Source organism: Tachypleus tridentatus, chromosome 10, assembly GCF_004210375.1.
Source record: "Tachypleus tridentatus isolate NWPU-2018 chromosome 10, ASM421037v1, whole genome shotgun sequence".
Classification (NCBI taxonomy): domain Eukaryota; kingdom Metazoa; phylum Arthropoda; class Merostomata; order Xiphosura; family Limulidae; genus Tachypleus; species Tachypleus tridentatus.
The window spans coordinates 50,664,928-50,683,474 of record NC_134834.1 but is presented as its reverse complement, the minus strand read 5'-3'; the positions used below and the strand labels follow the sequence as shown (position 1 = coordinate 50,683,474).

Below are 18,547 nucleotides of genomic sequence, written 5' to 3'. Positions count from 1 at the left end.
AAATATATATGTAAAAACGGACATTTTTACATATATATTTCTCTACAAGTGGGTTTTCTCGACATCACTAAAACTCTAAATATTTAGATTGGTAAAGGAAATATATATGTATTCTAAATTTCAAGCTATAACAGCTTCTGATCATTCAAAGTATATAGTTTACTGATGTATTTTTTTAAAATATAACGATGTGTAAAAATAATAGTTAACATTAAAATTCTTAGCATCCACAGGAAATTACATCACTTAATGTCCAAACAGTAGCTCAAAACAAAACATTAGATATCGTTGTTATCATACCAGTGCCACATCGATCTCCGTCAACCATAATCATGAAATATTTTAAGGTCCAAAGCCTAAGTGCATTGTTAGACAAAATAATATATTCTATACAACGTTCATACTTGCCTTGTTAATTAAGGTTGTATCTTTATCATACAATTACATACATGTGTGTGTGTGTGACTGAGAATAAGATACAAAATTCAGAATGTTTGTCAACTCACACAACCTTGAAGCACGTGACCTGAACTCGGAAAGCATCTGTTATGACGCCCTTGAAACTTAGAAGGGCTGTATAGAGTGACGCGGTCTCTCCGAAAAGAAAGCCCAGGGTGAAACTTGTTCACTTATCTGACGTATCATACTTAATTGTCTATATGATATACAATCTCCCAATGTTCTCGAGGAATGTATTTACTTTTTTAAGAAATAATATAAAAGATCTGTAACATTAATAGATATATATATATATCAAGAGAGGGATACAATCACAGCTTTTTATATACATATCTGATAAGACTGACGTTGACCTTGTTGATGTGACGTCATTTGACCCAACACTATCTACATCTTACAAGTCTTGAAAGTAGCGGATGCTTAAAAGTATACATTAAATGAATGTCGTCTGTGTTGGTTTAGAAGAAGAGGCGCCATAGAGAATGCCCTTCATCATAACGCATTTAGGGCTGTACGTTAATTGACATTAAATGATTTAAGGATAAAAAGAAAAGAAAAGAAACATTGTTTTAAACCGAGGCTTCATGTAATATTGGTGTACAGGTTTTTGATATAATGTTTCACGAAGATGACAAGTTCCATTTTTCACGAGATAATTAAACGTAATGTAGCTGTTCAATGACGATAAATATTCACTCTTCAACCGCGAGAAAACTAAACATTAAGAAATTCAAACACACTGATAAAATATGCCGTACCATACAAGATTTCAGATTTGAAACGGTATAGCTAAAACAAAAAAAAAACTAGTAACGCGAAATGGAAATTGGTTTGGTTTGTTTTGAATTTCGCGCAAAGATACACGAGGGTTATCTGCGCTAGCCGTCTCTAATTTAGCAGTGGAAGGCTAGAGGAAAGGCAGCTAGTCATCACCACCCACCGCCAACTCTTGGGCTACTCTTTTACCAACGAATAATGGAATTGATTGTTACATTATAAGGACCCCACAGGTGAAAGTGTAAGCATGTTTGGTGTGACGGGGATTCAAACCAGCGACCCTCGGACTACGAGTCGAGTGCATTAACTACCTGGTCATGCCGGACCTACTGGAAAGATAAAACTATATATGATAATTTTGTTTGTGTGTGTGTGTGTGTGTGTGTGTGTCTGAGAGAAAGCACAGCGAACTATCTGCTGTGCCCACTGCAGGAAATGGAACCTCACATTTTGGCGTTATAAATACATAAACTTACAACCATCCCATCAGGAAACGTTCGATAATTAAATAATTTCCTTTAAAATAGCGTTCATATATAGCCGCCTGCCAAGGCCAGGTGGTTAAGGCGCTCGACGAGTAATCCGAGAGTCGCGAGTTCGAATCCCCTTCACTCCAACTATACTCGCCCTTTCAGCCGTGGGAGTTTTGGTTAAAAGAGCTAGTCTCAGAGTTGATGGTGAGTGGTGATGACTAGCTACTTTCCCTCTAATAGTCTTACCCTACCTAAATTAGGGACGGGTAGCGCAGAGAGCCGTCGTGTAGCTTTGCCCGAAATTCAAAACAAACAATCTTATACAGCTTCCCCTGTCAGAATTACCTGTTTTACTTTACAATCTTCATTGCAAGACACATCAACCTCGTCATCTTCTGTTACCTAGAAGAAAAAAAAAAAATATATAAGATGACAACGATTTGATGTAAGACAGTAAAACAATATTTGCTTATCTCGAAACAATATGATTTACATTTACTGTCACGCAGCGACACAGTTCGTTAACGTGACTGTTTATTGTTAAGTCTCTAAATTATTCCATAAAACAGTGCAGGAATATTTAACATCAAACTATTCAAAGTTCCTCTTTATGGAGAGGAATATGGAGTTTTTATTTAGTTAGTTATGAGTTAATAATATACAAATATCTCTGTCATACGAAAATACAGTAAAAATAGATATTTTGTTATACGATAGTACTGTTTAGTATACTTGTGCCTGACGCACTACGGTGATATAACTGTTTTACTATACCATAATGCACCATGATGACTAGCTTTGTATTATATAATGTTAAAATAAAATAAAAAAAAAAAAACAAGTACAATATTACTTCTTTTTCTTACAGTCCTCTGCTGGTACAGCGGTAAGTCTACGGATTTACAACGCTAAAATCAGGGGTGCGATTCCCCTCGGTGGACTCAACAGATAGCTCGATGTGGCCTTACTATAAGAAAACACACACACACATACCTTTTTCATACAAACATATAATACTATAAATGCTGCTTGTCACTCCACTCAAATACAATTTTAACAGATGTGTGTTAGGCGGTGTAATTTTTGTTGTATTTTACGCAGTGAAATAAAAATATATGATTATAAGGGTGATTAAACATTATGGTAAAATTGGAAATTATTTTGCAAATACTTTCAGTCTTGTTGCAACGTTTAAATCAAAAAGAGGTCGCCACTTTCAGTGCTGTATAACTTACACAACAAAAGGTTTCTAAAACGTAATCGTACGTGACAAATATATCTTTACAACTTAAGGCGAATTGAATATATCATACAATTTAGGCTGATTGACTATATCATTTCACACACACAAACAACATTTGTGCGCCATACAATTTATGCTGATTGAATAGATTGGACTTATATCCAATGGTACTCAGGGATCGCTCGGCAGTTTAAACCAACTATTATGTTTGGTACAAAGTTGTTGGCTTCACGTGACGAAATAGATCTTTAGCACGTGCCCGTATATCTGGCGTTATTTCTCTGGAGGTAGGTTTCCAAGAAACTTCGATTTCATATACAGAAATCACGGTGTTTCCCATTGCTTATCTCCTAACAGAAACAGTTCATTCTTGAAACGTCTCTACAGGCACTTCTGCATTATTGGTTTATAAAGAACCCTTTGTACGTGAACTTTCGTAATAAAATACTCTGCTGTAAAGAAGGCATGAATTATTATACACAAACGAGGCAGACGATTGCAAAGGCGTAGGGGCTGAACTGTTGATATGTTTGTATAATTAAGAGTATGTTGCATATTCTACACAATTTTGCACATACACGTTTTAAGCACTCGACATAGTTGTCGAATAACATATTCTATATAAAAAGTACGAAAAAACAACGATAATGAAACAATTTACTATTTTATTTTATCGTAATTTGACTACATGCAGAACACTCAGAAATAATAAACAAGCTAAAGGTTTTCGTGACACACAAGTAGTACCGAGAATAAAGATGGAATAAAGGTTTTATTGACAATTAAAATTTGTCAGTTATTTCTGAAAATTCCCGATAGACGTGAACGTACGTTATCTTTGAAAAACAACTTAATTAGTAACCTCAAAAACTCAGAATAAAATTGTCAGCCAATAAGACAGTAAGTGTAATACAATTCATAATATAGCAACTGATTATATTTAATTTTTGTATCTATTTTTGTTTTTATAAATTTAACCATGCATCTGTAAGTTACGAGTACACTTCGTTGAAATACGTCTCTCTTATATCTATCCAGAAAGCACTTTTTATTGGCCCTCTAATTACGTTAGATAAACTAATTTGATAAAACCAGATAACCACTCCACGTCACTGTAGAGTTAATGACACAACCCAGAATTATTCAGCGGTTTAACGAACGGCCAACTGACTCAAGAGAAGGTGTGGAAATGGTCAATGTTAATGAATGTTTCTTCAAAGTACATTTTACGTGTTTTTTTAAAGTTGAAAAAAAAACGATTTATAGCTCGCGCTTAGTAATATAAGTTTCGTCATTCTAATGACAAAAAGACACAGACTGGGAATGAGTTTTAAAAGCTAATTTCACATCGATTTAAAATTTCGAACTTTAATTCAGATCTACACTGAATTATTTCAAGCACGTATTGTATAATAAAAGTCTCACGCCACCAATTTTCAAAGAAAAAAGGCGCCATCTCATGAGAAACTCTGAAAATATGTTCACCCAAGGACAAATCTTAGAGACGCTCTTCTGTTTATTTTCCTGGAATTCTGAAGTTACGGCAGCCACATTCATGTTTCACCGGCAAACATAAGTTGTTGTTTTTTGTTTGTTTTCATAAACATATTTGTTCATTTACGCTTCAAGAGTAAAATCAGTGAAATTTACAAACACGTGCAAATCTGGCTCTGACTGATATATTTTACTCTACTAGCGATAAAAAAAAAGATACATCCGATCTAGAAGAGTAAATAACAGTCCCTGGCACTACTGACACGTAAGCACACACAACTTACTAACAGAACGAGAGCTACTGATAGATGTTCGATTGTGTTTTGTTTTTTGTTTTTTTTTTCAATTTCGCGCAAAGCTACTTGAGGGCTATCTGCGCTAGCCGTCCCTAATTTAGTAGTGTAAGACGAGAGGAAAGGAGCTAGTCATTACCACCCACCGCCAACTCTTGGGCTACTCTTTTACCAACGAATAGTGGGATTGACCGTCACATTATACCGCCCCCACGGGGTGCGATGGGGATTCTAACCCGCGACCCTCGGATTAAGAGTCGAACGCCTTAACACGCTTGGCCATGCCGAGCCTATTAATCCAATTTAATCTGGTTTGTTTTAATGACCATTTTATTAAACATTTAAATCAATTTCAAGTTTTAATTTGTTGCTCCCTTTAAAACTGTCTGCCCCACCATCACCCTGTAGAAAACTTGGTTACGCCGCTGTTACTGTGCCCGTCACATGGATCGAACTCAAAATTTTAACATCATGAACCCTCAAGCTTACCGGTAGCCAACTGTGGCATTAAAAATGTGGACAAACGTATAAATGGATAGACAAAAAATAAACAAAATAAAATATAAAATGATATAAATAGGGATTATTTAGTTATTTAGCCTATTGAAATAGTAAATACACAGACTTAAACACTAGTGGAGAATGTAAAATGCTGTAACCAGGAGTTACCCCTTTATTTAGTCTCATTATATAAATGATCATAAAATGATACGGCAGTTTACTTTCACTATCGAATGAATATGTAATGGTATAATCAGGGATTATGCAGATATTTACTGGTACTGTATGGTGATTGTATGGAGATATAACCGTAGGTTATTTGTTCTTTAGCTTCACTGTATAGTGAATATCTAGTGTTATAGCCAGGATTTCCATTTATTGTGCATTTAAAGTATAATGACATAACAGGGAAATATTCGGTCAGTTAGTCTCAATACAGAGTGAACCTATAGTGAAATGAGCAGAAAATATACCTAATTTTACACCTTAATATATGTTTAGTACTTCAGTGAGCGTTTATCCAGAAGTAATTGAGTCTCACACAACAAAAAAATAACAGGAATTATTAATTTGCTTAGTATCAATGTTTAATGAATATACAATAAATGGCCAAAACTATGTGAACACCCGATCATCACACCCATATGTGTTTGTTCAACTCATTCAAAAACCATGGGCATTAGTATGGAGTTGGTCCCCACTTTGCTGCTATAACAGCCTCCACTTTTCTGAGAAGGCATTTTACTAGATATTGGAATATCTAGTGCCAGGAGTTGTTCCTATTCAGCCACAAGAGCATCAGTGAGGTCGGGTACTGATGTTGGGCGAGAAGGTTTGGCTCGCAGTCGGCGTTTCATTTCATCCCAAAAGTGTTCAATGGGGTTGAGGTCAGGGCTCTGTGCAGGCCAGTCAAGTTCTTCCACACCAACCTCGGCAAATCATGTCTTTATGGAACTCGCTTTGTGCACGTACGGCATTATCATGCTGAAACAAAAAAAAAGCCTTCCCCAAACTGTTGCCACAAAGTTGGAAGCACACAATTCTCGAGAATATCATTGTATGCTGTAGTATTAAGATTTGTCCTCACTGGAACTAGAAAACCTATCCCAAATCGTGAAAAATAGCCCCAGACCATTATTTCTCCTCTACAAAACTTTACAGTTGTCACTATGCATTCAGGCAGATAGCGTTCTCCTAGCAGCCGCCAAATCCAGATTCGTCCGTCAGACTGCCAGATAGTGAAGCGTGATTCGTCACTCCAGAGAACGCGTTTTAACTGGTCCAGAGTCCAAAGGCGGTGTACTTTACACCACTCGAACCAACGCTTGGCATTGCACATGGTGATCTTAGGCTTATGTGCGACTGCTCGGCCATGGAAACACATTTCATGAAGCTTCCGACGAATAGTCGCTGTGCTGACGTTGCTTCCAGAGGCAGTTTGGAACTCGGTAGTGAATGTTGCAACTGTGGACAGACGATTTTTACGCGCTATGCGCTTCAGCACTCGGTGGTCCCGTTTTGTAAGCTTGTGTAGCCTACCGCTTCGTGGCTGAGCTGTTGTTGTTCCTAGACGTTTCCACTACACAATAACAACACTTACAGTTGACCGGGGCAGCTCTAATAGGGCAGAAATTTGATGAACTGACTTATTGGAAAGGTGGCATTCTATGACAGTGCCACGTTGAAAGTTACTGAGCTCTTCAGTACGACCCATTTTACTGCCAGTATTTGTCTATGGAGATTGCATGGCTGTATGCTTGATTTTATGCACCTGTTAACAATGGGTGTGGCTGAAATAGCCGAATTCACTAATTAGAAGGGGTGTCTGCATACTTTTAGCCATATAGTGTATAACGATTGAAATAGAGATAATTCAAGCTGGGATAACGTAAGAAGGTTAGAACCTTCTAAAAACGTCTTTGATCATGTCAATTTTTACTTGTAGCTTTGGACTTATTTATGTACCAAAACGTAAACACTGTGTTCTGTTTTAAACAAACATCAAATTACACTCCCTGTTATGCCCTAATACAAATGCACATGATATTAAAACACTAACAATGTAGCTAAGGCAAACAATTAACATATTCACACGTTTGAGCAGATTATTCATTCATTTTACTTTTCTTCATACGCTATTTTTATTAGTTCTATCTTAATTTTAACTGAAATTACTGGCAGTCTGTCCGTTCAGGTAAGAACTGCTAGAGTCGGCCTGGTTCTTCATATCTGTAAGTCTATTCTTGATCTCCTCCACCAGTTCCTTCACTTAAAAAGTGTTAGAATCGGCCTGTTCTTCATATCTGTAAGTCTATTCTCGATCTACTCCACCAGTTCCTTCACTTAAAAAGTGGTAGAATCGGCCTGTTCTTCATATCTGTAAGTCTATTCTCGATCTTTTCCACCACTCCTTTTAGTTAAGAATTGCTAGAGTCGGCATGTTCTTCAAATCTTTTAGTATCCTCGATCTACTCCACCAGTTCCTTCAGTTAAAAATTTTTAGAGTCGGTCCTGTTTCTTCATATCCAGAAAGTGTCATGCATAACTGGAATAATCTGCCTTAATGACATTTTCGAAATTAAAAAAAAAAAGGAACAACAACAAAACTTGAAACTGATAGAATTATTCTTTCAAGAAAGAAAACAGTAAAAAGATCACAAGGTATATTAATTTTTCATTACTTCTAGACAAAAAACAGGTCAGGAAGTCAGAAGTGTAAGAAAAACAAAACAAAAAGGCTCCTCAGTATTCCAGGGGAGTCAGCCCCTCGGAGAAATAGCTTCTCAAGTTTTATAAAGAGTCAACACCTGGTGAAATGGTTCTACAAATTTTCTGATAAGTCAGTATCTTGAGGGAATTGCTCCGCAAGCTTCTTAAAGAATTATCACCTTGGTAAAAAGGTTCTACAAATATCCTGATGGGTTTATACCTCAGGGCTCGGCATGGCCAGGTGTGTTAAGGCATTCGACTCGTAATCCGAGGGTCGCGGGTTCGCATCCCCGTCGCGCCAAACATGCTCGTTCTTTCAGTCATAGGGGCGTTATAACATGACGGTCAATCCCACTACTCGTTGGTAAGAGAGTAGCCCAAGAGTTGGCGGTGGGCGATGATGACTAGCTGTCACCCTTCTCTCTTACACTGCAAAATTAGGGACGGCTAGCGCAGATAGCCCTCTTGTAGCTTTGCGCGAATTCAAAAGCAAATAAACTTGTACCTCAGATAGAAACACATCAAGTTTTTTGGAGAGTCAGACTTTGGATAATACCTCCTAATCTCTCTTAGCGTATATATATTAGATTATTGTGGATTATTTCAAACCGCTATAGACACATATTTAATTTACCCTTCTACTTCTCTTCAGGAGAACAACGGCTATAAAACACTACACTTGTTTATAAGGCCAGCTAACAAACACCAAACCTATCATATTCTCTCGGACATGTCTCCCTCGATTTGGGCTATGAAAGCCATTCCAAGTTTTTGGATAACGATACCTAAGTAATGATGTTATTAATATCTATGCTAGAGTTCATTACCATCCTCAGTGATTAAAAAGAGATGTAAGAAACGTTCAACGATTCGATTTAGAATGGATTTTCCTTTTCTTTCAATTGTATTCGTTATTATTTAAGAACGACCAAGTTGTTAATCCCAAAAGTAACGTAGCATACAAACATACGGTCAGATATATTCGTTATCCTTTTAGTGAAACCGTTTTGTTGTTTATGTTGTGATTTTTCCGTGTTAGTTGTAACACGAGAAAGTGTGATTCTGCGTTAGTGTATTTTTCTGACTGTACTAATTTACCACGCATACAGCACCACTGTTTAATTAATACTGTAGAGAAGAATTACTAGGTAGAATGAAGCGTTTTTGTTGTAACTGGTCTGATTTAAACTTTAAAACGAGTATAAAATCACATGTATTCCATGTAAATATTTAATAAGATAAAATCAGAAATCTTCTTTAGCTTCAACACCCACTATACTTAGATTAAAAATATTTCTACTCTTAAAGCAACGTAAGTGGAACTCAGAACTCTCTTAAAGTCCTGCATGAATAATTCACAATTTATAGAAAGTGAAAGAATTAGGTACATGTACAGATGGGGGATAAAGTCTATGCCAACAGTCTGTTTTTTGGGGGGCGGGTGTGAAATATATAATGCTTACCCATAATGTTCTAATTGCTTCCAAGCATACATGAACAAGAGGCAGTTTCGTGTATTTGACTTGCATCAAGTTCATAGTCCTGGAAGCTACCTATCAGGTTACACAGCTTCACAAATTACCATGACATATGATTTGAGTCAGTGCGTGTTTATGTGGCGTACAGTAACTTCGAAATTTGAACTTACAACTCTGAAATTATGATCGTGACGTCATCATGCTATATTCAGAATTTCTCTGAGAGGTATTTCTTTAAGAGAAGCCTTGCGTGAAATTCAAAGCACATCCAGTCCTGTTTATGAAAAGTGTAAGTACACACATAAAACAATTTTCCTTCTAAAGGTGTTCAAGTGCGCTTGAATATATAATCAAGGCGGGTCAGGTTATTACATTAGTGAGTTTAGCGACACCTCGCAACCATATAAGAACATTTGTGTTAACACTAACGTTGGGCTGGTTCTCCAAAAATTCCATACGTCCGTGTGATAGGCGTTACTATGTGGGAACCATGGGTTTAGTTAAAGACGTAAAATGCAAATTTATAAGTTTGCTTGCAGTAAACAAAGTAACTGGAACTATTGAAAAATGGTTTATGCATGTCTCACGTAATCGGTTTGTGTATGTGTATATACTTTGCTACTAAAACGATAGGCTATATATTATTTAATAAGTACATTTTGAAAATCAAAACCTTTTATTCAACGATCAGTGGTTGTTAGGCTTCTCGATTCACGTGCTCTAATCTTGTCAACGAACATTCTCGCCCTTTCAGCAGTAGTGGCTTTATAATGGTACTGTTAATCCCATTACTTGTTGGTAGTGAGTGAGTGGTGTTGACTAGCTGCTTTTCCTCTAGTCTACAACTGCTAAATGAAGCGGTTAGAACGGATCGCTTTCAATAGATTTAGGTGAAATCCCACAAACAACAGTCAACGGGAAAAAAATTATGAATATGTCAATCTCGCACGGATTATATTTTCTCTAGTTTAATTTATTGTCATGCAAACTAGTTGTCTCATGATAATTTAAAAATATGTTAGTATGTGTGTGTGTGTTTCTTATAAGAAAGCCACATTAGACTATCTACTGTATCTACCGAGGGGAATCGAACCCCTGATTTTAGCGTTGTGAATCTGTAGACGTACCGCTGAACCTGCATGGAACAATATGTTAGTAGTTACAGCATTAACTTCTGTAATATATATATACATATGTATATAAAGTACAAAGGATGATATGTAATTATAAAACCATTGGAAAATACACGAATTGGTCCTAATGTCTCTCTGTCGTTGTGTTGCTGCTTTTATCAAGTTAATCTAAGCTTTTTGTCGTCTAGGCAGTGAAAATAACATTCTCGTGAAGTTTTCAAAATCGCACTTCATGTACACGGTGTTTATCACTACACAAATCACTTTGAACAGTGAGTGTTTCTACTTTACAAAGCCAGCCTTGTTTGGACTTCGCAGAAATTTTTATGTCTTGGTAAACGTAGCAAGAGCCACTAACCCGAACTCTGGCTTTAAAGTACAGCTCTAAGTGCAATGGAAAGGGCTTTGTGACGTCACGATGCTTTAATTAGTTATGTTTAGTAGTTTTTTTATTGGACTCTCCTGAATGTGACGTAATGGTTTGACAAGGTCATAATAATATAGCGGGAACAGAGAGCCAGGATCATAATTAAAGTCATTATGTAATTTAGAAGAGCTGTACATAAACTCTTCTATTTCAGTGCTGTAACAGCTTAGAGTGTTTGTCCGAGTTTTATCAGGAATTGCGCTAAGAAAGGGCACGAAACTTCAGTGTACCAAAAATTATAAATGAAAAACAACAGAAGCTTCTTAACCAAATAATTCAAAGGGTGACGTGCCTAGCCATCCCAGTAGGTTTATTACAAACATCAGAAAAATAAAAATCAAACCAGAAGCGTCTACATTCCCAAGGGCGAAAATTTGAACGCGTGAGAAACCATTGTTAATCATACCTACATTTTAAGACTAACATATTATAGCATGCAAATGACCTCTGTATTTTATCTTTCGTACTGGATAATTAACAATACTAAAGGAATCAAAAAGGCACTATACCACAGGAACAACAATATAAAAAAACAGTGGTTGATCAACAGCTGTAATATTCGTAATGAATATTTGGGTGCAGAAATGTTGCATTCTAACCTTGAGAGTAATACTTTTTGTTGTTGAAAATATTTTATTTTACTTTTACTAAAGTTCCATGTAGGCTAGAAAAATGTACTTAGCTGCACTGGAAGGTCAAAGGTCGTAACAGTAATCATAATATATCCTATATGTTTCTGGTATTCTCAAGGAAGACTAAATGGTTATTGACCGATATGCTTCACTGTTGAAATATGTTCAACAATCTTATTTGATGCACCTGAATTTAACTGATCTCCAAGTAACAAAGTTAAGACGATTAAAAAGTAAAGTTAGAAATTTAAAAAGAAGGAACAAAACAAAACTGTGAAGACATCCTGTGAAGGCATCAGGATATTTGCTTGTTTGTTGAGAATCTCAAGGTTACACAATGGATTATTGCGCCATGCCCACAACAAATATCGAAACCCGCATTTTAACGAATAAACCAGCAAGATGATCGCTGACCACTGAGGGGCAAAACTACAATGAGCCAGCCATCTTTACTATGTCTACCACGGAAAATCGAGTCTCGGATTTGAGGGCTGTAAGTCCGTAAACTTCCCGCTAACCCACTAGAGACCAATGTGATTGTCCTTGGAAACTGGAAAAGGAAAAGGCTTACATTTAGCAAAGATAAAGCTCCAATTGAACTTAACCAAGAAACAAAAGACAAGGTAGCATATAAACATTGCAATCTGTTAATTCCTGATGTGTTAACAGATATGGTTTTTGATACCAGTAACCGCGGTAGTCCTGAATCGGCATAAAGAACTTATAAAACTCAGTCATGTATATTAATAATCAAGACTTTACAAACTGTTCGAAACCTTATTAAATTGCGCGATTTTCTGTAGTTCAATATCGCATCTAAAACTAATGTTCATGTAGCCCTTTGTATAGTTTTGCGCTTCACAATATACAAACAATGCTGAATTGATTAATTAATTGTTTGTTTGTTTTTGAATTTCGCACAAAGCTACTCGAGGGCTATCTGTGCTAACCGTCCCTAATTTAGCAGTGTAAGACTAGAGGGAAGGCAGCTAGTCATCACCATCTACCGCCAACTCTTGGGCTATTCTTTCACTAACGAATAGTGGGATTGATCGTAGTATTATATCACCCCCACAGCTGAAAGGGCAAGTATGCCTGGTGTAACAATGATTCAAACCAGCTGGCCATGCCCGGGCCCATGAAGCAAGGAACAACTTATCGGTTAGAAGACGTCAGATTTTTTGTCTAATCATGAGTGATACGAAGATAAGGTATAATCAGTTGGTTAGAGATTGGTATTTTCTTTCAACGAAAGAGAAAAGCGAGACAAAAAACTGGTTTATCGAATTATTGTAATGAGAAGTGTAAGACAAAAGACGACTGGTACAGTAAAGAACATAGAGTTGGAAGGCGAAAAATGAACAAACAGGTTTAAGATATTTTGTAAAAGGACCACAAACTAGAAGTTGGAAGACAAAAATGAGAAGAGACAGTTTAAGACAAGATACTATGTGCTGAAAAAGAGAAATATAGCCATTGTATTGACTAAACTACAAATTGTCTTGACATCCTGAAAACAGTACATCAGTTATGTTTTCTAACTTACATAATATTTATGTCTCTTTATTCTGGTGTAAAAGGTGCTGCTCAAAAATGACTAATTCGATAAGAAAAGAGACAATTAGAAAAATTTTCATAAAAAGGAATCGATTGTCTTTTGCCGATTTTTGTAATGGTAGTGGACGAACGAAGCCTGATTATAACCTACAGTACTGCAAGACTTCCATAACAATAAACTAGTTACCTAACCAAATAACCCGGGGTGGCCAGGTGGATAAGGCACTCGACTCGTAATCTGAGGGTCGCGGGTTCGAATCCCCGTCGTACCAAATATGCTCGCCATTTCAGCACTGAGGGTGTTATAATGTTACGGTCAATTTCACTATTCGCTGGTAAAAGAGTAGCCCAAGAGTTGGCGGTGGGTAGTGATGACTAGCTGCCTTCCCTCTAGTTTCACAATGCAAGATAGCGCTCGTGTAGCTTCACGCGAAATTCAAAACAAACCTAACCTAAGAAAGCGGAATAAAACATGAGGCTTTTCTTGATTCTACGAAAAAATATAAATTCCTTAAGAAACCATTCATTAAGGTACAGAGGATATTCGTATATTATTAAAAGGAAACGATTTTGCTGTTCAAAGAGATTGGGTTTTTTGTTGTTGTTTTTTTGTAACAGTTAAGTTAAAACCGAAAAAAAGATGAACACTTTTAAGTCAGCATTTCTAAGTTTATCCTTTCGACAGGATTGCAGTCAATCATACAATTCAAGCTATATGATTTAACAACGTTATTTTGTCAACTTTAACGATACTTATTAAAAGTTGACAAAATAACGTTGTTTCCAAACGAGAGGATATTATCAAATGGTGTATGATAAAGTATATTTGGTGTAAGTGTTTTTAGGATATTTCTTGTTTGATGTTAGTTTTATAGTTTATGGAAAAACTCCTAAAGGAGAAGTTACTTATATCAATATAAAGTTAATTTAAAAAATCACAAGTAAGACTTTATAGGATAGGCATATATAAAGTATTCAATTTGTTTTATCAATTAAATCGTTCAACTTTTGATGATTTTAAGGGTAGGAAGCATCCTACTTAATAACAGCACAAATGAAAAATCACATTTTAACCCTAGTTGGTTCGAATTATGCACTCTTGAAGATAACTCAACGACACGGTGTTTTGTTTTTCAACCTATTATAATCGGCGACCAATTTGTCCAACTCTGCAAGCCAACTCTCTGATGCTAACATGGTACTAGAAGTGTGTAGCTACAATGTTTAGAGACGAGAGAGAAATTGATGGGGCACTAAAAGAAAAATGACTCACTCATTAAATAAGTTACACCTTGTAGAAACATCAAAGATTAGATTTATTGACCAATTATAGAACAGACAGATAAGCCCACAGCTACTACCTAATCAGAGAGAAGAATCGTATTAAGCTATTTAACCAGTAAGTACAGAGATGAAAATTAAGTCCGAGTTATTATTCAGGGCTGTTGTTTCTATATTTTATTTGTGCAGGTTTTTACTTGAGTGATTAAATTCTATACTTAGCTTCGTCACCAATTAAACACACAAACTGTGGCATTGTTCACTGTGGTATTTTTTACATATAGTAATTGCAGCGATGTTTAGTGTTACAGATTAAAGTTGTAGTAACTTTAGAACTTATTGTCCAGTTGTAATTCAGATATTGTTTAGTGTTATAGCTTAAAAAGGTTGTAACTCTGGAACTTACTGTTCAATTGTAACTCAGATATTGTTTAGTGTTATAGATTAAAGAGGTAGTAACTGGAGAACTTACTGTTCAATTGTAACTCAGATATTGTTTAGTGTTATAGATTAAAGAGGTAGTAACTGGAGAACTTGTTGTTCAGTTGTAACCCAGATATTGTTTCTTGTTATCATCTAAAAAATATCAAGTTCGATATTTTACTGGTTATTGATTTAAAATACCATGACTTCGAAATTGTTAACTAAATTACGATTAAACAAAAGGTTCGTTTGTAGTTCATCACAAAGCTATACAATGGGCTATCTGTGCTCTGCCCACCACAGGTATCGAAACTCGGTTTATAGTGTCATAAGTCTGCAGGCATACTATTGTGCCTCTGGAGGGCTAAACAAAGGGTACTTCATTACATGCTGCTAACTGTTATGATTTAAAAATTAGTTAATATTTTATAGTTATGTATAATATAAAAAATTAAATTTTATAAAAACAAATGATGATTTATGTACACGTAGCCTAGCTAGTCATAGTAATATAGAAAGTTTTAATACTACTAAAAGTATTGAAACAAGAAAGTCAAAAGTACAAACCGAGTTACTTAAAATCTTATCCCTCGTTTGGCAACTCAGTGTAATTATTTTAGTTTGAGCCAAATTAGAGATAATATATGATAAATTTTTAACTCAATTTTTGGAGTTTCACTATCTAGTTCACTCGATTTTGTAGCGTTAAAACTTTGTATATTATTATAGCCAGATAGGTTACATATTTATCGATCAATACTTGTTTTTAAAAAATTGTTTGCAATACTTGTTTTCTCTTTATTAGCAATGTTATCGTGCGCCAGCTATACTAAGCATGGGGCGCGCGTATGCCCGATTCGATTTTATTCCTCATCATTATTTTTACCAATATACCCTCAAACCTAATTATATGCCCAAAGTAGCACATCGTCTGTTTTGTATATATATATATATTAGTACACTTTTCCTACAAGCAAAAGTCATAAAGATCCTAGGCAGAAAAATTCTGTGAGAGAATTAGAAGGATAGTGTTCGTCAGTTTCACTGTACGCTTGTCTGAAGAGGTCACTTACTTACATGAAAATTTGTTGAAACAGTTGAATTTTGATTCACTCTATAAATACGTGTATAGCGATTTATTGACTTTTATAAGTACAATAAGCTTTGGTTTCACTCGGCCAATACTGCGGAATAGAAACTGTTGATATTCAGACGATTTAAAAGTGGTTTTAATAGGCGATTTTTATGGCCTTCATTTTGTTTCACCACGATTCGTACAATTATTAAGTACTACTGTTCATAATAATATAATATTCATAGTCATTTTACATTGAAAAAATAGTTACTATAGTACCGTGGGGAACGCTGACAGTTACAAGTAGTTCCGTTAGTTTATTGGGTACAGCATCTCTAATAATGTATGAGTCACACAGATAATATAACAAATAATCACAGGTATTAGAATCACTTATGTATTTTACATGGAAAATAAGCGATTTTTTTTTCTTTTTCAGCCAGTTTTTCGCATTGAGCGTTGTAACAAGGAAAGCTATGAAATTACTCGGTAATGGTCAATATGAAAATAAGTCAATACTAGTGAAAGTTTTTTTGCGAGTAATCACTAATTACAATTTAGTTGAATAAAATATAATTGTTCAAAATAACTAAAAATATTATGAATTTAAATCCAAAGTTGCAGCAAGGGGTTGACAAATTTTAATCAACGTTTTCAGTTTTGAAAGGTTGAACAATGGCTTGAAGTTTTTTAGGATGTGTATGTGCGTTTTCTTATATATAACAAAGCCACATCAGACTATCTGCTAAGTTCACCGTTTTAAGGTTGTGACATCATTTGTAGTTTTCCAAGTTGAAACATTTTAAGAAATTTTCAAGGTTGCATCAACGTTTGGAACTTTTCGAGATTCAAACAATGATTTTACGTTTAAAAAATAGTATGGATTTTCGCGATTTTTCACGGGTTTAAGAATAATTTGAAATTTTATAAATCGTGCTAATACTTATAATTTTTCTTGGGTTTAACAATGATTTGAGAGTTTTTAATATAGTTTGAATATTTGTAATTTTTCAGGGGGTTAACAGTGGCATGAAATTTTCAAGTTTGTTACTGACGTTTTTAAAGATGCAACAACGGCTTATTGCTTTTAATTACGTCTATGGAAAGATTTTGGGAAAAGACAGATCGTTCCATCTCTCCCAATCTCATCCAAAGTTCCCATGAAAACCTACAACCTTATATTGTATAAATGTTCAGCTTCAATTACTTTTACATTTTACTGAAGTAAGTCCGAACCACCATGCACTTCATTAATACACTGCTGCAGAACAAACAGACACCAAGACAAGGTACAGCAGGTGGTCTTTGACTGAATGTGTAATAAACAAACTACGTGATCTCACGCTATGGGAAAAAGACATATCGAATACAAACAATGAAGCTATACAGATGAAATGTACACCTCTTGGTATCAATGACAGGTGTTGTTTAAATACGTAGGAATCTCGGCTCAACTCCATATGCGTAGAGTTTAAAAGCTTTCTAGGTACAGGGTGTTCGGAAAGTCACTGTGCACTTATATATTTATTAACAGACATGTTTCAATATAGAATACAGGAGGTAAATATAAATGACAATTATAAACAATGTTGAAAGTAACTCCCGTTGGCATCAATACAGGCTTGGATCCTTCTTATTTTGTTTCTAAACACCGCTATCAGTTGCTGGCTTGAAATAGACTGAATAAAATATGATTACAAAACTGCACAGTGACTTTCCGAACACCCTGTATAAGCTGGCATGTATTTTTGTTTGGTGTTTATTTTTCGCTGTTAGTTGATACTATGATTCACCCAATCACCAACACTGACTCTGTACTTTAAGGATGAAATGAGACACGGTGATTAAAGAACAAGGAGACGGTGACGAAACGCTTGGATAGACTTAATAATAATACACTGTATACACAGTGTTGATTTTATAATAAAAATAAAATTTAGAACAAAGACTTTATTGTCAGCAAATTCAGACAGGCTTTAAACATTTGTTGTGTAAGAATTAATTTAAGATCAGTTTTCAAACGAGACCCAAAACTCGAGTGTTATCGAATAGTTCATTATCCTTCTTCAGGAGAATAAAGAATTATTCGAAAGCGCCCGAGTTTTTGGATCTTGTTCAAAAACGTTACAGCTTTTGTACGTGATTCTGTGTGCTAATTAATAAAATACTACATAGTTCCAAATCGCCCTAATCGTATAGTCTTTGTTTAATTGTATGAGGCGTGGTTAGAGTGCTCGCACTTTGAATTCAGAGTTGGCGACCCATTGGTACAACAACTATACGTTAGGGTTGTGGGTGCGCTTTAAATATAAAGGTCAAATGCCGCGGTCGATCAAACAAGAGCATCCCAACAGGTGGCGATGAGTGTTATTGACTAGCTGCTTTACATTTAGTGCCTAATTCAAAATTAGGAAAGGCTCTGCGCAGACAGTCCTTTGTATGGCTTTGTGCGAGAAACATGAAACAAACAAACTCTCTCTCTTTAATTGACTTTTATCAGTTTTACTCTTTTATGATTACACCTACAAAATTTCGTCATCCGTTATGAATGTCCAAAGTTAAGGCGTCGCTAAGTGCTTAAAAGATTTGGGG

The 18,547-nt window shown here is 35.6% G+C and overlaps 1 protein-coding gene across 3 annotated transcripts in view; it reads right to left on the bottom strand.

Annotated features, from left to right (window-relative positions):
* LOC143229253 (proto-oncogene tyrosine-protein kinase ROS-like) overlaps positions 1 to 18,547 on the bottom strand; it is a 91,206-nt gene that overhangs the window by 68,641 nt on the left and 4,018 nt on the right. For all 3 annotated transcript variants that reach the window (XM_076461354.1, XM_076461353.1, XM_076461356.1), the window contains exon 2: positions 2,055 to 2,111. In XM_076461354.1, the coding sequence (XP_076317469.1) occupies positions 2,055 to 2,111 (57 nt within the window). The remainder of the gene's footprint in view (positions 1 to 2,054; positions 2,112 to 18,547) is intronic.